The 22101-nt window shown below is 35.5% G+C and overlaps 1 protein-coding gene across 10 annotated transcripts in view; it reads right to left on the minus strand.

The window, feature by feature from the left end:
- Dnah12 (dynein axonemal heavy chain 12) overlaps nt 1-22101 on the minus strand; it is a 256363-nt gene that overhangs the window by 1599 nt on the left and 232663 nt on the right. For all 10 annotated transcript variants that reach the window (XM_058582183.1, XM_058582184.1, XM_058582182.1 and 7 more), the window contains 7 exons: nt 16717-16854; nt 14050-14283; nt 13043-13231; nt 11116-11219; nt 7682-7886; nt 2692-2829; nt 2330-2421 (listed from right to left, as the gene is read on the minus strand). In XM_058582183.1, coding sequence (XP_058438166.1) covers nt 2330-2421; nt 2692-2829; nt 7682-7886; nt 11116-11219; nt 13043-13231; nt 14050-14283; nt 16717-16854 — 1100 coding nt within the window. The remainder of the gene's footprint in view (nt 1-2329; nt 2422-2691; nt 2830-7681; nt 7887-11115; nt 11220-13042; nt 13232-14049; nt 14284-16716; nt 16855-22101) is intronic.

The following is a 22101-nucleotide window of genomic DNA, read 5'->3' on the forward strand; positions in this document are numbered from 1 at the left end:
TCTTAAAATAGACTGCTATTTAGATATTGACTTTTAATATAGAAGAGGACCAGTGATAGAGAGGAAAAGAGTATAAAAGGAAAAGAAGAAGAAAAAGTAGGAGAAGGGTGGGAGAAGGCAATGAAGAACTGAGAGCAATAAAATACAATTTTAGAAAGGTGAAGTATAAAACTGCACAAATATCAATGCCTGCTAATTTTTTAAAAAACTGGATCAAGATCTAGGTTTATTAATGGTTCCTTCAAATTTTATTTCTTTGTTTTTTGCTCATTTAAAATAGAAGTGGATATTTGTCAGAAAAATAATTTATACCATAAAAATTTTGTTTTGTTATTCGCCCTACTTGAAGTTAGTTGGTATGGACATTGGCTATATCTAACTATTTTTTAAACTTTCTAATTTTTTAAAAAAATATTTATTTGTTAATTTTTGGTGGACACAACATCTTTATTTTTATGTGGTGCTGAGGATCGAACCCAGCACCCCGCGCATGCCAGGCGAGCGGGCTACCGCTTGAGCCACATCCCCAGCCCCTAATTTTTTTGATTTATATAATATTTATATATATTTATGAGGTACAATGAGATTTTTTTGTTTTTGCTTCATATATATATATATATATGTATATATATATATATATATATATATATATTTCAGTTATACATGACAGTAGAATGTATTTTGGCAGAATATACATATACAAAGTATAAGTTATTCTATTAGGTTCCCACTCTTGTGGTCATACATGATGTGGAGTTACCCTGGTTTTTGTATACATATACAGGCTAGGAAATTTATGACCAATTAATTCTACTGTCTTTCATATTCCCCTTTCCCTCCCTTCCCTTCATTACCCTTTGTCTAGTCCAATCTATTTCTATTATTCCTCTTCCCAACCTCCCTTGTTTGGGGTTAGCATCCACAAATCAGAGATAACATTTGGTCTTTGGTTTTTTGGGATTGGCTTATTTCATTTAGTATAATACTCTCTAGTTCTATCCATTTACTGGCAAATGCCATAATTTCATTCTTCTTATGGCTGAGCAATATTCCATTTGTACATATACCACATTTTCTTTATCCATTCATCTGTTGAAGGACACCAAGTTGTTTCTATAGCCTGGCTATGAGTTGAGGTGCTATAAATATGGATGTGGTTGCATCACTGTAGTATGTTGTTTTTAAGTCTTTTGGGAATACACCAAGGAGTGGCATAACTGGGTCAAATGGTGGTTCCATTCCAAGTTTTCTAAGGAATCTCCCTACTGCTTTTCATAAAGGTTGCACCAATTTAATGCCTGCATATTTTTAAGTACCTCCCATGAGGCAGATACAATGCATCACATTTGACCCTCATAATGATCCTATCCCCATTTATATTCCTATTTCACAGATAAAAACTATAGGCTCAGAGATATTGAGTATTTTTCTCAGTTACACAGCTATTAAGTGCTAGATCAAGATTTAAACAGATGTTCCAAAAACTCAGTCTACATGGTTTGTTGGAAAGGAAGGAAGAAGAAAAAATAAATACACAAAGGTGGTAAAGTAAATGAAGAAAAATAGCAGTAAAGTGATGAAAAAAGACAAGAGAAATAATCAAATTAACTATGTGAAATTGAATCTTCTCATGATCCTGTTTCAGAACTGTCACTGTAAAACCTTACCTTACTATTCCCTCCTATGGGATTTTTCCTACCTTGGTCTTTCACCTCAGTCTTTAATATCCCCTTTAACATCTCCTTGGGAGCAAAGTCTTACCCTACATTCAGAAATAGAGGATTATGCCTATACATATATTGTTGGAGACCAGGGCTCCAAAGAAATATTTCTCCCCTTCTCTTTTATCCCTATTTATCTGAAACTGGGAATAGTTTCCTGATAGTTTTCTAAGAGTGAAGCTAGAAATTGAATGTTTATTCTTAATACTTATTTATCATCTCATCAAAATGCATGAAAAAGTTTTCCACTCACTAAATGGGAACTTTATTATAACTGTCAGTTTAAAATTGAGTCAGTTCTTCACAGTACAAAATAGAAAATAACTGTTATACAGCAGAATAAGCAAGAAAATAATTTCAGCTAACTTTTTTACTAATGAGACAGACTAGTGAAATATTAATCAAAAATTGTTTGGGCCTCAAAAATAATCACTCCTTTGTGCCAATCCGAATAATGATTTAGGTAAGAATTCTGATATTATATTACTTGACTTATTACTTAGAAAGAGGACTTTGATTAAAAAAAAAACACGGTTGTGAGGGGCAACAGTTGTCTTACCTATGATTCACCCACATTTGAAGAAGGCTTTGCAGTTGAAAGTACTGACCTTTCTCTGTCCCAGCGTGCCCCATCAAGATACAAGCCATGGATATAAACACCATCTTCTGGTGATGTGTCAGATACATCAGAAGGAATAACCTGAAGGGAGAGGGTCATACTAGTATTCTTCACACAATTTAGTATCATAAAGAAAACTCTAGATACATATTCAAAACACATTCAGGGAAACTCTTGTTAAACTATAGTTCATTAACAAGACAAATATCATATACTTTATGAAACACAAAGAATGAAAAGAAGTAGAATTGCTTATAATGGGTTAAAATATATAAATTCTACATATCCTTCTTGCTTAAATACATGACTTTGATATAATGATATTTTGATGAGTTGAAGGAGTTACTGTACCTCAAATTCATATCCTAGTAAATCAATAGGGATGGTGTATTTTCTGGCGTAATTCTGCATAGCTCCAGTTAAAAAGGCTTGGGTGAAAAAGAAACCTGAGAGCCAAAACACATGAGGTTTTCCTGAAGTATACCAGTCCTATAAATGGAAAACAAAATATGTTATGTCCACTTTTTAAATTTATACAAATGTCAGCTAACATACAATTCCTGATTCTGATTTTTATATGTGTTACCTATACTTTCCAGCATAAGACTCTCTTCCCTAACATCAAACACACCTTTTTCCTTTCCGTCCCCCTCCACTTACTCTTCTTGGAAACTGAAAATAATTTGAACAATTATCTGAATGAAACATGGCTTGAAAATTTCAAATCTTCTGCAAAGAAACAAATGTAAATTCTTTGAAGACTACTATATTACTTATCCTATTCAAAAGCCACCATCTTTTTATATTTTACCCATTGTCCATAGCCTTTCTGTGTTGCTTCTAGTTCCTTAATTCTTTTAATCCCTTTGTCTCCATAACCATGTACCCCTTCTGTTCAGATATTCATGATCTTCTTTTATATCAATTTACTGTATTCTTTTTCTCTCTGCTCAATACGTCTAGAACAATGCTGCCAGAATATACCTGACTATACATAGTTTGGATCAGATTTATCATATAGGTAACTCTTCAGTTACCTACCAAGTTCTTTAGTGACCCACCAACTTAAAGCCCAAGTCTCTTAGTCTTTTATTCAACACACTTCACAATCTCACCCCAAGTGCATTTTTAGCTTTTTTTTTTTTTTTTTTACCTTCAAGCATCCTACATCCTAATTAGACTGGATTATTTGGTGATCTCATCTGTGCTGGGTGAACATTTTTTTTTTCTTGCCTGTGTTAAAATAATACCACCCTTCTTTCTCTCAGGAAGACAAACAAACCCTCCTATATTCTCATTCCAAGCCCTTCTGGTGATGGAAATCAACGTAGCCTCCTGTGGTGGGCACTGACTCATATCTGGCCAATCATACTTCAAGTCACAGTGACTGATTCAGGAATGGGAATGTGACCCAACCAAAGCCAGAGATGCAGTAACTCTTGCTGGGACTTTTCAGGAAGAGACTCGCTCTTAACTCTTTGAAGTTGCAAAGATGCAAGGCCACAGTTATTGTTGTTATCTTGCCACAGATGAGATACTGATAATGGAGTCAAACCGAAGGTAATAGAACCAGGAGATGAAATGCACAAAGCCAAGAACAAGTAACCATGTTTGTAACTCAGTTCAAATCCTACCTGAAGTTACTTTAACTCTTGGACTTTTCAGTTACATGAACAAACAAACTTTCTGCTTATGACAGAATTTTTGTTTCTTCCGATGAAATGTACCTTAAATGATACAGATCCTTTTACCCCACAGCTACAAAGCTGTCTGTAAGTCTGTTTATTTTCTTTGCAATATGCACAACCTTTCATCCTTTAGACCCAGCTCAAATGCTACCTTATCCATAAAAATACCCTGCTTGTTTGCTTGCTTGCTTTTTGTGGGGGTCTAGGGGGTGTTACTGGGGATTGAACCCAGGGGCATTTAACCACTGAGTCATATCTCCAGCCCTATTTTGTATTTTATTTAGAGACAGGGTTTTGCTGAGTTGCTTAGGCTTGAACTTACGATCTTCTTGCCTCAGCCTCCTGAACTGCTGGGATTATAGGTGTGTGCCACCAAACCCAACTAAACTCTGCTTTTTTGAACCATAAGAACTCTCTCCTCCTTTGAACTCCCAGAGCATTTTATATGTTGGTCTTTTAGGGTTCATTCCTTTCTAAACTATGTTAATTTTTGCCTGTATTTTTTTGGATACAAAGCTTGTTTTTCTGTGGGCTATTGGCAGCTTGAAGGCAGGACTCATTACAATCCTCTTCTTATCACAGAGCAAACAACAAGGTGCTTTGAACAGAGTGGGATCTCAATTCATTTGCTGAATGAACAGATGAATCAATACAATGAACTCTGTTAGTGAGCAAGGAAGAAGTAAGCTTTGCATGCTAGGAATAATGGAACAAACTGCTGGTGGAGATAATACCACAGCACAAGCTAGCAGATCAAAAAGAGGTAAAGAAAGACAAGGAGTCTGACAAGGGCAAAAGGCAGGAAGAACCTTTTGTATCCAGGGTTTTCTTTATGATACTATGCACATGAAAGCTCTAAGAACTGAGAAGGCACCAGACACAGTTATGCCCACTTGGAATCTTAGCTACTTGGGAGGTTGAGAGAGGAGGATCACAAGTTCAAGATCAGCCTCTGCAAATTAGCACGACCCTGTCTCAAAATAGAAAATATAAAGGGCTTGGATGTAGCTCAGTGGAAGAACATCCCTGGATTCAATTCCCATTAATATAAAACAAAAGCAATCAAGCAAGCAAACAAACAAACCGAGAAAACAAGGATATAGAAACTCTTACTTTCCCAGAGCTTCCTTTATGAAGAATTTCATTAGTGCCTTTGGTCGGCTACTTACACTATCTCTGAATTAGCTACCATTTAATGAGTGATTAGTACATGCCAGGCACTGTGCTAAGCACTTTACATGTATCACCTGGTGTACTCCATAAAATAATTCAGTGAGTTAGGCATTATTCCTCTCACTTTGCAGATGAGAAAACTAGGATACAGAAAGATGAATAATTTGCTCAAAGTCACAAATGTCAGATCCAGAATTTTTCCTGGGGTTGTGAAAAAAATTTTTTTTTTTAAAAAAAGGCACAGGAATGAAAAAGGGAAAATACTATGAATTAAATGTTTGTTTTCCTCCAAAGTACATGTGTTGAAACTATAACCTCCAATATCATGGGATTTGGAGATGGCACTTTTGGGAGATAATTAGGTCATGAAGGTGGAACCCTTTATTTTTTTTCATATGGTTTTTTGAAAATTTCTTTTTAGTTATATACAATACCAGGATATATCTTGACATAATCACAAAAGCATGGAACACAACCGTCTCCAATTCAGTCCCCAGCATGGTCTCACCCCTCCCCACCTGGGTGGAACCTTCTTGATGGGTTTAGTATCTTTATTTAGAGGAACAAGCACTTGCCCCACATACATACATCTGTGAACCAGGAGAACCCCCTAATATGGGTCTTTCTAGCCCCTCCGGAACAGTGAGAAATAAATGTCTGTTGTTAGATCATTCAGTCTACTTTACTTTTTACAACAGCCTGAACTATGACAGAAGATAAACAGGATAAATGGAGAAAGAAAAATGAGAAGAGGAAAAAAATTCAGATGACTTATTTACTTAATTTTTCAACTCTAAGAAACATTAGGAGATGAAAGACAGTCCAGGAGAAAGATAATGAGAAAATTGACTGGGTTCTGTAAAGGTAAAAGGACAATGGAGGAAACCTATTCAGTATTCTATTCTATACTGTTTCTTTGGTTAAACATGTAATATGCACAAAAAGCTCCTCTAAGTTAAAAAATAGTTCATAATAAAGATAGGCCTGGGTATGAATAGGCCATTTACAGAAAAAATACAAGAGGTAAGCACATGTACTGAAAGAAACACAGGCACATTAATAGTCCAAGAAAGTCAAATTGAAACAAGGTATGCTTGACCTATCAGATTGGAAAAATTTTTAAAAGGAAATATGAGAAAATCTGTTTTCTCCATATCCTAATAAGCACTGTTTATTTTATGATAAGCTTTAACAGTGAAACAAATGAAATTTTTGTATAATAAAAAGGGAACTGTTATGATTTAGATATTAAATGTACCCCCAAATCTTATGTGTTGAAGGTTTGGTTCCCATCTGATGGCACTTTTGGGAAGTGGTGGAGAAAGTTAGGTCACTTGGGGCATGCCCCTGAAAGGGCTATTTGGCCCCTTGCCTCTTCCTCTTTCTCTCACTTTCTGACCTCCATGAAGTAAGCATACTCTTGCACCATGATATTCTGCCTTGCCATAGGTCCAAAGCAAACATGGACTGAAACCTCTGAAATCATGAGTCAAAAGAAATATTTCTTCTTTTAAGTTATTTAACTCAGGTATTTTGTTATAGTAACAGAAGTTGACTAACAGCACTGCAACACTAAAAGCTCATATAACACTTGTGAATTTCTAAATGAGTATTTTGGGGATTCTCTCCACCCTATACTTTTGCATAAATATCAACCATAGGTTAGGGGTAAGCAAGGGAGTTTGAGGAGGAAAAACAGTGTCCTGCCTTCTGTTTTCCTGTGCTCTTAACATCTTGGTATATGGGTATATGGGGGAGATTCAAAGCACTTATCTTTCCCCTAGTTTAATGAGATAGGAGATAAGAAGCATTATTATTATTATTTATTTTTTGGTGGTGCTGGGGATTGAACCCAGAGCCTTGTGTATGCAAGGCACGCACTCTACCAAATGAACTATATCCCCAGCCCAAGAAGCATTGATTTTAAAGCAATGAACAATTATGGATAAATCCAAGCCTTAGGCTTTTTATTTTTGTAACTTACATAGGTATTAAAATCATAAGATAATATTAAACTGTGGTCTCAGAGAACCACAAACTTAGAATCTTCAGAAATATAAATATCACACATGACTTAGGTTTGGCTAAAGCAAAATTTAAATTTTCTACTCAGTACTTTGAAATGTGTATATTTTTCAGTATTCTAAAATTCTGGTTAGGGGCTGGGGCTGTAGCCCAGTAGCAGAGCGCTTGCCTAGCACATGTGAGGCACTGGGTTTGATCATTAGCTCTGCATTAAAAAATAAAATAAAATAAAGGCATGCTGTCCATCTACAACTACAAAACTATTGTTTAAAAATTTTTGGTTAGATTGCCATGAAGCTACTAATCACGTTCCATTCAACTCAGAGACTTTAAAGTGACTGTACTCAACTACTAATATCTTCCCATTCAACCCCCCCAAAAATATATACATATCATACACAAACACACATACATATACATATACACACATTTTTATAAATAAAACCACATTTTACCTGTAAAAACTTCAGTCGGGCTAGAAAATCTGTGATGTAACTTCCTAGGGGCTTAAGACTTGGGTATGATCGTTGGGCCCATAGTTCAGGAACTTTTCCGACCAGTAAGCTGCCAGAAAGTGCCTCCAGCGCAGAATCCATTACAACCACACCCTTAATAGCTTTTTTAAGGTCCCATAGAGTGTTATGTATAGTTGTAATTAAACTACAATGAAAGAAATTTTATCATCAACATATATATGATAATAAATATCAGCATACAGTCTTTCTAGAAGAAGAAATAGCAGGAACCTCATTCACTGCCTTGTGGGAGTGTTTTCCAAAGTGCGGCTACCTCCCACTGGTGGTTATGTGAGGTAATTTTAGGTAATATTTGGATGAACATTTTTTATTTTAATCATTACACACATTTTCAAATATAGAAAATAGTACTATTAGCATATCAAAATTTTTGCTTTCTATTATTCCTTAGGACTTAGCTAATTTAAAAAATGCGATTGTTGACAAATTATGGTTTTATAGGTCTGTGGGGTACAAAATAGTATTATGATTTTTTAACTGAATGTAGAAAGAATATGTTAAGCTAATTAACATCTGTCACCTCAAATCTTTAGCATTTTCTGGGATGAGAACATTGGAAATTTACTCTTAGTGATATTAAATTATATGGTATTCAATATTAGCTATATTCAGCATGTTGTGCTACTGATCTTAAAAAAAATCAAACTTATTTCTGAGGTTTTATACCCTTTGACTCTCATCTCATTATTCTGTCACCACCCAGCATCTTTCTACTCTCTTTCTATCATTCTACTCTTTCTATAAATTCAGTTGTTTTAGATTCCACACATGATTTAGAACATACAGTATCTTTCTGTTTGACTAATTAGCATAATATTCTCCAAATACATCACAAATGACAAAATTTCTTCTCTTTTTTAAAAGACTGAATAGTATTTCACTATGTATGTGTGTACATACTATATATGTACATATATATATATATATATATCAATATATATCACATCTTTTTTATTTATTCATTTCTTTATTGACACTTAGTTTGATTCCAAAACTTGGCCACTGTCAGTAGTATTGCAATGAACATGAGAATGCAGATGTCTTTTTGACATGCTGATTTCAAATCTTTGGATAAACACTCAGAAGTAGGATAGTTGGAACACATAGTAATTCTGTTTTTAGTTTTTTGAGGAAACTTCATATAGTTTTCCATAATGGTTTTACTAATTTATATCCCCACCACCAATGTTTCAGGGTTCTCTTTTTACCACATCTTCCCCGGAACTTGTTATCTTTTGTCTTCCTTTTTTTTTTGGTACCAGGGATTGAACCCAGGGGCACTTTAACACTCAACCACATCCCCAGCCCATTTTTCATGTTTTATTTTGAGATAAGTTGTTGAAGCTGGCCTTGAACTTGTGATCCTCTTGCTTCCACCTCCCCCTATTGGGATTACAGGTGTGCACTTTGGTGTCTATTGTTTCTTTTAATATGAAGAATCTTTATTTTGAAATTCTGTTTGTCTATTTTGCTTTTGTTGCCCACAATTGTGCGGCCAATTCTAAAAAATCATTGCCCAGACCAATGTTGTGTAGTTTTTCCTATGTTTTCTTCTAGTAGTTTTACAGTTTTAGGTCTTGTCTTTAATCTACTTTGAGTTGATTTTTGTATGTAACGTGAGGTCCGATTTCATCTTTTGTGCGTATATATATACATATGTATATATATACATGCACATAGATTTATATGTATGTTTTTTCCCAATGCCATTTATTAAAGATACTCTCATTATCCACTGTATATTATTGGCAGCTTTTAAAGAACCAATGACCATAGACATATTAGTTCTTTTCTGGATTCTTTATTCTGTTCCTCTGATCACTATGTCTATTTTTATGCCAGTATTATGCTGTTCTCATTACTACTGCCTTGTGATATAGTTGAAATCAGGTAGTGTGATGCCTCCAGCTTTGTTCTTTTCTTTTTTTGATTGTTGATGGATCTTTATTGATTTATTTATATACAGTGCTGAGAATCAAACCCAGTGCTCACACATGTTAGGCAAGTGCTCTACCACTGAAACACAACCCCAGCCCTCCAGCTTTGTTCTTTTTGCTCATGATTGCTTTGGTTATCTGGGGTATTCTGTGATTCCATATGAATTTATTTTATTTTATTTTTTTGGTGCCGGGGTGCTTAACTACAGCCCCCCCCTTTTTAAAAATATTTTTTAGTTGTAGTTGGACACAATACATTTATTTATTTATTTATATGTGGTGCTGAGGATCAAACCCAGCACCTTACACATACTAGGTGACCCCTCTACTGCTGAGCCACAACACTAGCCCTTTTTATTTTGAGACAGGGTCTCACTAAGTTGCTGAGTGTCTTGCTAAGTTGCTTAGGATGGCTTTGAACTTGTGATCATTCTACCTCAGTCTCCTAAGATGCTGGGATTATGTTGGCATGCACCATTGCACCCACCTAAGATTTTTTTCCTATATCTATAGGATGCGATACGAACTTTTGATAGGGTTGCAATAAATCTATAGACCACTTTGGCAGAACCCAGCTAATTTAGAAGGAGAATTATTTAAGGGAAAATATTAGGCAAATAATACTACAAGTAACATGCAAATATGGGAGAAGTTAAAAAGATGTTATATAACAGCTGAAACTAGGGAAACAATACATTAAAACAAATTATATATTCATTTATACCCTGGCAAATATTTTGTTTCCCACTTCAATCCAAACAGGTAAGAAAACCGTAAACATACTTGTAGTGAGTATAGATGTCTGAGAAACTGGGGGACAGCATGCTATTATAAATAAATAACTATAGCCTTTGTATAAGAAATAACTAATTAAATAGGGTAACACAGTATTTTAATATATTTTACTTTAAAGTGTCAATACGTATAGAAACTATAATAAACTTGGAAACACTTTAGAAAATGTATAACCAAAACAATTCACCATTCCTTAATCCAGTAGAATATTCAATTAAAAAATTAAAAGCAAATAATTTGTTTATTATCATGCAGTACTTAATCAATTTAGGTTGCACTCAGTAAATGTGTGTCAGGTGGTAGAAAAACAACAGAAGATATGCCTATACATAGGCCTTACTAATGTTCATTCTCCCTTTAATTCCTGAGGAGAATAATAATAGATGAGAAGTTACAATTAATGAATATTTTTAATCAGTAAGAATATATTTCTTTTTCATCATTATTTTTACATTATAAAAGATACTCTATCTTCTGGAGCAAAAGGTTATGAAATTTTAAAAGGTCAAAATTTTAAATGGGAGGTTTTGATAATCTTAAAATTTTTTATTCAATACCAGCATGTCTTTTTATCAATTTTGGTGGCTTGCCTTCTGAATTGCTGGAGATATAGATACTTACTTGTTAAATCGTTCCATTTCTTGTACTAACACAGTATTCATGCTCTCTTCATATCTCACAGGATACTTCATTAGTGCTGTTTCAATATCAAAATCAAATGGAAGCTACAAGAATGGATTTTGAAGATCACAAACACTCAGAATGGATAATTAGTTTCACTCAGCTATAATATCAGTAATAGCTAATACTAGGGTGTTACTATATGGCAGGTACTATGCTGCTTTCCAAAATTATCTCATTTAATCCTTGGATGATATTATTATTTTCATTTTATAGATGAGAACATTTAAATTCAGAAAAGCCAAATTATTGGTCTAATGGCACACAGCCCAAAAGTTTAAATCTATAGGTCTCTGAATCCAAGACCCATGTTCTTAACTACTATAGCACTTTGCAGAAAATACATAATTCTGAAAAGTTGTGGAATTTCTCTTTGTAAATTAAATCTTATTTTCCATTGATAAAATTTATTTAACATTTCATAGCCGTTTTGTATTTCTTTTTCTTTTTTTCTTATGATACAGGGGATTGAACCCAGAGGTACTCTACCACTGAGCTATATTCCCAGCCCTTTTTATTTTTTTAATGTTGAGGCAGGGTCTTATTAAGTTTCATAAGCTGGCCTTAATTTGCAATCCTTCTGCCTCTGCCTCCAGAAAGGGATTACAGGTGTGTGCCACTGTGCCTGATTTATTTCTAATTGATTATCAACTGGGTTCCAAACAGCTTAGCTTACCCCACATCAAATAATTAACTTTGTAAAAGTAGCAGGTTCCCAGGGCATAGGGAGAGAGAAGGCCACTTAATGTGTGATTTCTATGTGGCACCTCAGAGACACTTTGGGACTGCTGATGAATTCCTTTAAGACACTGAAATTCATACTCTTAAATGGGCAAAGAAGTTTCCCAGTTGGGGAAGTCTTAAACTAAAAGAATTGCACTTGCCTGAGGGTCTCCAGGTGATAGTCCTTGGAGAGTACAAAAGAATTCCAATTCTAGGGTCCTCTGGCTCTGCTCAAACAACCCTTTACCTCAAATAAGCCCCAGGTGCCTCTGTCAGGTAGCCCATTAGAGCCACCATTCAATGAAGGCAAGAACCTTTCACCACAAAGATAAACCAGAGAAGCAGCAGACGCCATGTGTGAGAAGAGGTGAACTGCAGAAGCAGCCATACAGGGATGGGGGGCCAGGGTGTGCTAGTTTGCTTTCACCCAAGGCTGCAGGCAGTGCTGCTCCTCTCCCTTCTCTAAGAGGCCACCTCCAGGCTTCTGGTGAACAGGCTCACCTAAGAGAGCACTGGTACTCTTGCCTTCATGGGTTTTGAAGGCAAGTGGACTAGAGCTAGATTCTGTTCTGTCAGATAGTCTGGTGCTGAAATATGAACATATTTATAGTACTTAGAGGGGAGTTGTGAACATTTGTGTTTAGTAGCATAATCTTTTAAAAAGTTCCTTTAGTAGTTCTTTATTGAAATTAAAACTCACAGAAAAAAGGTGAGAATACAGAGTATCATTCTACTTAGTAGGGTTAAGTATGTTGGGCTGTATCATGAAAAGTTATAGCAACTAGCTTAGCACTGTTCGTATCTCCCTGTGCCTTCTCAATTCCTAATGTATAGTTAAAAATCAAGTTCAGAACATTCCCTCCATTTTTAAAAAGTTAAGTCATTCACTTTTATTTAGAAATGAAAATAAACTCATCCTTGACTATAGTTACTAAGAACTTTAAATTAATGTTGTTTAATGTCCTCATAAACCTTTTACAATAATATGTACTATTCTTACCATTTAATAGGCTTAGAAACTAATGCTCAGAGAGGTAAAGTATCTTGCTCAAAGTCATACTGATGATAAATGGGAGTTTTAAGACTGTTATATCATAACCATTTTTATTATCTTATAAGCAATATATTTTAAGCTAGATAATACCTTGTTGAGTATATCTTCCGTAATTTCTAATAGAATCTGGTCAGTACTTCCTGAGGATCCTGTCTGTTTTGAGCCTCCCTGAGTGAGGAGCAAGGACTCAAAAAGGATTTTTGTTTGCTGAAGATCTTTGGAGATATCAACATTTTCATGTAATCCGAATATTTCAGGATCTTGAGTAAATGGAAGTTTCTACCACAAAATAGATTAAGCATGTGTCACATTTTAATTGGATATTGAAGGGGATCAGGATATGCTACCCCCAAATATGCCAATTTAACGTAAAAATAGATGAAGTTAATATAAAAATCAATAGATACAAAAAGAGTTCCCTTCCCTTCCCTCTTCTGCCTAAAAGTGGGCCATAAATTCTCCTCTGTCCTGTACCAGGATGAGGAGAGCCATTCTTATCACACAGGAGACTGAAGGCTGGCACTAGAGGATGAGTGTATACAAACACATTGTACTAAGATAATTCTTATCTTCCATTTTGCCGTATATTTCCTAATTACTTTCTCACAAGTTATTACCCACAGAAGCCCATGCCACCTTTCCTTTGTTTAGTCAATCTTCACAATTCATCACCCTTTATTTAGACGGTATATAAACTCCCATGTAATCTGCTTCTTTTGGTTTTCACTTATTTTCTGAAAAACCCTTGTAACACAGTACAAATTTAATGCATTTTCTCCTGCTAATCTGTCTTTTGTCAGTTAAATTCAGAGGCTCCAGCCAATAATCTAAGGAGGGTATTTTTTTTCCTATAAAACATTAATTCATAAGGGAAACCTGTGCAGATCAAAAAAAGGTTTAAAACCAACTGAACATCAAATGATAGAAGAATCAAACTTTTCCAATGTCACTAACCAGTAAGAAAACAAATACATGATAGTTGATTGAAATCATTAATACTTGTCTAAAATGTACACATTAGAGAGGGAACATTTCATCATTTCCTTTTAGAAAAATCATACATAAATCCAACCCTATATTACAGTGGTGTCAGTTACCTTGATGAATTCAATGTAGTCCTCATAAGTACCTTTGGGAGGTGCAAAATAATGCCCACTGGGAGAAAACTTATAATGAGGCATTTCAATTATGTGTGGATTATAAAAGTCAGCCAGTATGGTTAATAGGAGGCGCCTGTCCCAATCATCTGTAACTCTTCCTCCATAATTACATTCTCCAGCCAGATAAGAAATAGCTTCAAATGGAATTGTATCATATTCATTTATAAATAACTGAAACAAAGAAAAAAATGAAGAAAAAGCTTAAATTCCTTCCATTTATTTCCATTTTAAGATTGCATTATCTATCTATCTATCTACACAGAAAAGGTGTTGAAAGAGTTACCAGCATGGGTTGGTTGTCTTTGGATTTAGTGTTTTGTTTTAAATTTCTTTGTTTATATGCATCTCCCATTTAAAAAATAAATACATGTTGCTTCTTTAATGAAAAAAATAATTAATAATTAAAAAAAGATGACATGGAAATTACCAAAGTCTTTTTAATTGTGAAATTGAACACACCTCATTTTGGATAAACTGGGATCAATTTTGTTCCAAAGCAGATATTTAGTAATGTCTAGAAATAATTTAGACTGTCATAAATGTGGTGGATATGCTACTGGCATCTATGGGATAGAGGCCTGGGATGGTGTTAAATAATCTCAGGATAATTGCCCATAGCCCCAAATGCCAATAACATCAAGGCCAAGAGGCTGGTGCCTGGTTTAGGAGACCTTTCACAATGTTATAAAAACAATTTCAACCTGTAGTGCCAGAACCTTGCTCAAACACTATGACAAAGTTTCACTGATAAAGAATACATGGAACTACCATTTGACCCAGCTATCCCACTTCTTGGTTTATACCCAAAGGAGTTAAAATCAGCATACTATATAGTGATACAGCCACATCAATGTTTATAGTAGCTCGATTTACAATGGTTAGTCTATGGAATCAACCTAAGTGTCCCTCAATAGACGAATGGATTTAAAAAATGTGGTATATATACTCAATGGAATATTACTCAGCTTTAAAGAAGAATAAAATTATGGCATTTGCCAGTAAATGACTGGAGTTGGAGAATATCATGCTAACCGAAATAAGCCAATCCCACAAAAATAAAGGCTGAATGTTTTCTCTAATGTGCAGATACTAATTCATAATAAGGCAGGGGGCACTAGGGAAGAATAGCGTTACCTCAGATTAGGTAGAGGGAAGTTATGCGAGGGGTGGGGAGGTGATGTGGAGATAGGAAAGATAGAATAATGAAACAGACATTATTACTATATGTATATATGTGACTGCATGACCAATATGATTCTGAAACATGTAAACTCAGAAAAATGAGAAATTATATCCCATCTATGTATGATATATCAAAGTGCATAAATGCATTTAACTGTCATGTACAACTAATTAAAGCAAATAAGAAAATTAAGAAAGAATACATATTGTTTCTAGTTTCCTTATTATCATGGAAATAATAGGAATAAAAACTATTTACATAGCTTTTACATTGTGTTATTCATCTCCCAGTAACCCTGTAGAGCAGTAAACAGTCTGAAAATGTAAAGTAATGTGAAATAATTTCTTCCAGTTCTAGATTCTATACTCTTTTTAATGTATAGCAATTTTAAGTAGCATATATATTGGGATAATATGTTACTGGTTGAAAGCTTTTCCTATTTCTAAAATTTAGTTCATAGGGCAGGAGTTACAGCAGAAATGGTGCACAGTGGAGAAAAACTTTTTCTAGATTATCCAGAGCCAAAGAGACTCTCGTATGTCTGGGAGAAAAAGAAGTGTCAAGAGATAGGAGAGGAAGGCTGAGAAAGAGGGATGGTCATCTGTTTTGATAATAAATTATTTGTGGAAAGAGGAAAGTTTCCCCCTCTCTTGTCTTTGAGGGAGGGCAAAGATATGTTCATCTGGCTTCCTTACTCCAAACCAAGAGACCCCCAAGAGAATTTAATGTTAAATTTGTGGCATGTGTGAGAAACGGAGACCAACAACTCATTGCCTGATTGTCTATCCACTCAGTCATCAGTTTATGCAGGCTCTGATTTCTAATATTCAACAAGGGTAGAGATGCTGCTCTTATCAGTCATAATTCTAGATATGGCTCTAGATGCCTTTCCTCTGAGCCTGGATTTCCAACTGTCTTGGTAATCCTGTGAGGTACCAAATATCCTTTCCATCGTTTCCATATATAACTTTTCTATATATTACTTTTCTGCTTAATGTAGACAGCCTGCTTCTGTTGGCTGATAGAACTAAATTGTAGAATTGGCTGAGTGGAGGAGGAAAGACAGTGAGAACCTATAAAGCCAATACTGAGAGTGGCACTGCAAAAAGATGAAAGAACCAGGGTTCTTGATAACAGTGCTGTCATGTGGCTCAATCAACCAACTTCAGAGCTTGTTCTTTCTATGCACCTCTTTTTTATGTGTGATAATAAATTTAATTATGGTTTAAGCCAGTTCGAATCAAGTTTCCCATTATTTGCAACTGAAAGAATCCAGGTGGAAAAAAGCTATTACAACAATCTACCCATGTATTAGTGATGTTGGGAGAACTGAATCAATTATTGTAAACAAAGGGGCTTGCGTAGGACCTAATTAACAATAATCATTCATAAATGTTAGTTCCCTTCCTTTCCAATATTACCTGTAGTTGCCGGATACTGATGCGTAAATCTGATTCATTAAATCCATATGGAATATTCCAACCAAGAGGACCAAATTTCTTTCTCTCTTGCACAAGGGCATGAAAAAAACAAACTCCAAATAGCAACTTCTCCCATGCCTTTCATGTAAAAATTATACAATAAAAATTACGATTAGATTTTCATCAGTAAGATGAGGGGAACAGGTGACCTTTTTCATTACAAGGATCTATGACCATGTATCTATTTGACTATGTATCTGAAGTGCTATTTTAAAAAGATCTAAAATAATACTTATTAAAAAAAACATCATCTTATCACTTAATTCAAATTTCCGAAGCTAAACTAACCGCAATATTAAACTTCATTAAAATGCAAAAATTGTAACAACAATTTGATTCAGATATTGGCTAAAATACCTTGGTATTATTCACAGATATTTGCAATCTCAGTACTCAAATGTTGTCCTGTAGTCTTGCTGGCATGTATTTGAGACTATAAGTTCAGAAGAATAATTATTAGGATTTGAAAAATCCCAATATATAATTCTAGACTTTGTTACTTTTCATCTAGAGATCACTTTTGAAAGCATTGTTCATTTGGTCTATACATGATAACTTCATATGTTGAAATATGGATGTCACATGGGCCTCTCATAACCTGTGTCAGCATTCTGGGTATGACCATACATTGTTTAAGGTAGCCCTAAGTACATTTCAAGCACTTATGCCATGTACTTTAAGTCAGGTAATCTCAAACAGTTCTAAATCTACATTCTGAATGGCTGGAACTACAGGCATACTTCACTGTACCTGGCTTATTTATTATAAAAGTGCAAGCAGGACATGGTGGTGTGTAACTGAAGTCCCATCTACTCAAGAGGCTGAGGCAGGAGGACTGCTTAAACCCAGGAGTGCAAGGCCTGCCTGGGTAACATAGCAAGACTCTGTCTCAAAAAAACCAACCAAACAAACAAAAACAGTTAAAATGCAAGCCTTCTGCTGGGTGTGGTGGTGCAGGCCTGTAATTATAGATACTGGGGAAGCTGAAGAAGGATCACAAAGTTTGCGACCAGCCTGAGCAACTTAGCAAGACTCCATTTCAAAATAAAATTAAAAAGGCTGGGGATGTAACTCAGTGGTAGAATGTCTGTCTAGCATGTGCAAGGCCCTGGGTTCAATTACAAGCACTGCAGGGTGGGGAGTCGGGGGAAGCAAGCATGCTATGCATTACTAAACTGATATATTCTTGAAATAATGTACATAAATCAAAGCATATTTTAAATATACTAGATAAATGCTATGGTGAAACATCTGATATGAGAATAACATTTTGGCAATGGAAAGAATTAACATGTATTTTCATATATTAATAAATCACATATTAATTTACATATATTTTCCAGACACTGTATTTTCACATAATTCATTTTCTTTATGTTTTTACTTGGTGCATTAAATACAAAAGTGGAATTTGTTGTGATATATTCATACATGCACATAGCATGATGTGATTTCATTCTGCAGTTCCTGCCCTTTCCCATCCGTCCTTCCTCCTCCTCAGTTCCCATGGTCTATTCCACTGTTCTCCCTCCTATTTTCAAGAGATCCAACCTACATCTTTTTTTTTTTTTAATTCCTTATTTCTCTCTTACTTCTGCATCTGAGAGAAAACATTCAACCCTTGACTTTTTGAGTCTGGTTTATTTCACTCAGCATTCACATAATGGTTTTTCTTTAGGTAGAGACCATCATTCAAGTTTTGGAAAACTAAATAGCTGCATTGTTTTCTGTCTTTGGTCTTTATTTAGATTGGGTTCCTCCAAGAGCACAACTTGAAGGAAAGATTAGAGTGAAGGTGGGCTTATATGGGAGGTGACCCCATGAAGCAGAAAAGAAAGAGTGGGGAAAGGAACACAGGGCAAGAGGAAAAGTCAATATTAGAATGAGTTATTAAAGCTTTTGCTATGGCAGGGACACAATTCTTCTGAGAAAAGTGTTCCCTGTCAACAATATTATTTTCACCAATAAGTAAATAAATTAAATAAAAAAATAAAATTCAGCAAAGGGGAGGGAGGAAGGGGAGGGGACATGGGGATAGGAAAGATGATGGAATGTGATGAACATCATTAGCCTAGGTACATGTATGACCGCACATGTGGTACGACTCTATATCGTGTACAATCAGAGAAATGAAAAGTTGTGCTCTATTTGTGTATAATGAATTGAAATGCATTCTGCTGTCATGTATAACTAATTAGAATAAATAAAAAATAAAATAAAATTGACAAAACTCAAAGTGATAATGTATCTGTAGGCCATAAGGGCTCTGGTGGCATAGAGAATTCCTGGAGACAGAAAGCAGAAATATGCATACTTAGATGGGATGCTATCAGCCTAAGGTGAATGAGTACACAAAGATCTATCATCTCTTTTACAGTTGTAGCTAAAATTAGATATGAACTGAAGAGATGTGAAAAGGGATATCAGGAAAGTTTGCTCATAGTCCTATTATCTAGATTCCCCCATCCTGCCAAAACTAGATGTTCTAAAAAATTCTTAGAACACAATGATTTTCAAAGTGTGATTTCAGGATCAGCAGTATCAGTTTCACTTGAGACTTAGAATGGCAAATTCTTAAGCCCTATCCCAGGCCTACTGAACTAGAAATTCTGGGGATGGGGTTCACCAAGATGTTTCACTAAGCCTTCTAGGAGAATCTGATGCATGCTGAGAATGAATGTTACAAGGCATTTGCACTTTTTCTGATCTTACTTCAGCTTCCATTTTTAATTTTTTTTATTTTTTACTATCCGAGAAGTTGCTTGGTGAAGCCTTACTTATTGCCAATGATTATAAAATGATGCTATGTGACATGGAGGCTAATTTTGGATGTCCCCAGATCCCAATATTGCTTGCTCAAGTTGTAATATAGAAAGAATCAAGAGTGCTTCTTTCCAACACAGCACAATTTTTTTTTTTTAGTTATCTGAGCCCCAAATTAGTTCTGCTTGTTATTCTCTGTTTCGGGACCTCTTTCTTCTAGGTACTAGGGCTCCTAGGTACTAGCTTCTAGGTACTGGATGGGAATCAAATACTATACCACTTCCTCCATTCTACTAAGTTCTTTTTCTAGCTAAAAACACACAAAATATTTCCCTTTCTCATAGCCTTACAAACAAAATGTGCAGAAGTAGAAGCACACAAAATTATCATTAAGCAGAGGTGGCTGGATTCCAAAGAATTTGGTCATGTTTCACCTTCAGTAACATTCTTCTAGCTCAAGTAGGCAAATGTGATAAATACTATATGTTGAAAAGAGGGCAGAGGGACAATTTTCTCCCAATGCTGTTTCCTTCCATGGTGGGAAGCCTCAACTAACATATCATCCCTTACTTTTCTCCATCCTTATACTTATTTGCTATAGAAGAGGTAGTAAATTTTGGGGAAAATTAACCAATATGCGTGGCTCAGTTTCTCCTTTTTCTCTCTTAGAAGTGATCTTCTTGCAGGGAACTGAGTTTTCCTCTATTCCTATAGAGGTAAATCTTAATTTTGGGGTTCAGTTAATAAGTAATCCATTTTCTCACAGATATAAGTTACATTATCTTCCAATCTAGCCTATATAAAAAATTAAGATTATGCTTGGTTCCTCTATGTTTATATTCTTTCCTGCTTCTCAAGTGGTAATAATTCAGACAGTATTATTTTATTGGGACCTTCTGAAGTACCCAACACCATGTAAACTGTTTTAGACGGATATGCTGAAAAACATTATTTTTTTTTAAATTTTTTATTGTTGGCTGTTCAAAACATTACATAGTTCTTGATATATCATATTTCACACTTTGATTCAAGTGGGTTATGAGCTCCCATTTTTACCCCATATACAGATTGCAGAATCACATCAGTTACACATCCATTGATTTACATATTGCCATACTAGTGTCTGTTGTGTTCTGCTGCCTTTCCTATCCTCTACTATCCCCCCTCCCCTCCCCTCCCCTCCCCTCTTCTCTCTCTGCCCCCTCTACTGACATTCATTTGTCCCCCTTGTATTATTTTTCCCTTTCCCCTCACTTCCTCTTGTATGTATGTACTTTTGTATAACTCTGAGGGTCTCCTTCCATTTCCATGCAATTTCCCTTCTCTCTCCCTTTCCCTCCCACCTCTCATCCCTGTTTAATGTTAATCTTCTTCTCATGCTCTTCGTCCCTACTCTGTTCTTAGTTACTCTCCTTATATCAAAGAAGACATTTGGCATTTGTTTTTTAGGGATTGGCTAGCTTCACTTAGCATAATCTGCTCTAATGCCATCCATTTCCCTGTAAATTCTATGATTTTGTCATTTTTTAATGCAGAGAAATACTCCATTGTGTATAAATGCCACATTTTTTTTATCCATTCATCTATTGAAGGGCATCTAGGTTGGTTCCACAGTCTAGCTATTGTGAATTGTGCTGCTATGAACATCGATGTAGCAGTGTCCCTGTAGCATGCTCTTTTTAGGTCTTTAGGGAATAGACCGAGAAGGGGAATAGCTGGGTCAAATGGTGGCTCCATTCCCAGCTTTCCAAGAAATCTCCATACTGCTTTCCAAATTGGCTGCACCAATTTGCAGTCCCACCAGCAATGTACAAGTGTACCCTTTTCCCCACATCCTCGCCAGCACTTGCTGTTGTTTGACTTCATAATGGCTGCCAATCTTACTGGAGTGAGATGGTATCTTAGGGTGGTTTTGATTTGCATTTCTCTGACAGCTAGAGATGGTGAGCATTTTTTCATGTACTTGTTGATTGATTGTATGTCCTCCTCTGAGAAGTGTCTGTTCAGGTCCTTGGCCCATTTGTTGATTGGGTTGTTTGTTCTCTTATTGTCTAATTTTTTGAGTTCTTTGTATACTCTGGATATTAGGGCTCTATCTGAAGTGTGAGGAGTAAAGATTTGTTCCCAGGATGTAGGTTCTCTATTTACCTCTCTTATTGTTTCTTTTGCTGAGAAAAAACTTTTTAGTTTGAGTAAGTCCCATTTGTTGATTCTAGTTATTAACTTTTGTGCTATGGGTGTCCTATTGAGGAATTTGGAGCCCGACCCCACAGTATGTAGATCGTAGCCAACTTTTTCTTCTATCAGACGGCGTGTCTCTGATTTGATATCAAGCTCCTTGATCCATTTTGAATTCACTTTTGTGCATGGTGAGAGAAACGGATTCAGTTTCATTTTGTTGCATATGGATTTCCAGTTTTCCCAGCACCATTTGTTGAAGATGCTATCCTTCCTCCATTGCATGCTTTTAGCCCCTTTATCAAATATAAGGTAGTTGTAGTTTTGTGGATTGGTTTCTGTGTCCTCTATTCTGTACCATTGGTCCACCCGCCTGTTTTGGTA

The sequence above is a fragment of the Marmota monax genome, unplaced genomic scaffold (assembly GCF_021218885.2).
Source record: "Marmota monax isolate L192 unplaced genomic scaffold, Marmota_monax_Labrador192_F-V1.1 WCK01_AAM20220418_F8-fsc00042, whole genome shotgun sequence".
Classification (NCBI taxonomy): domain Eukaryota; kingdom Metazoa; phylum Chordata; class Mammalia; order Rodentia; family Sciuridae; genus Marmota; species Marmota monax.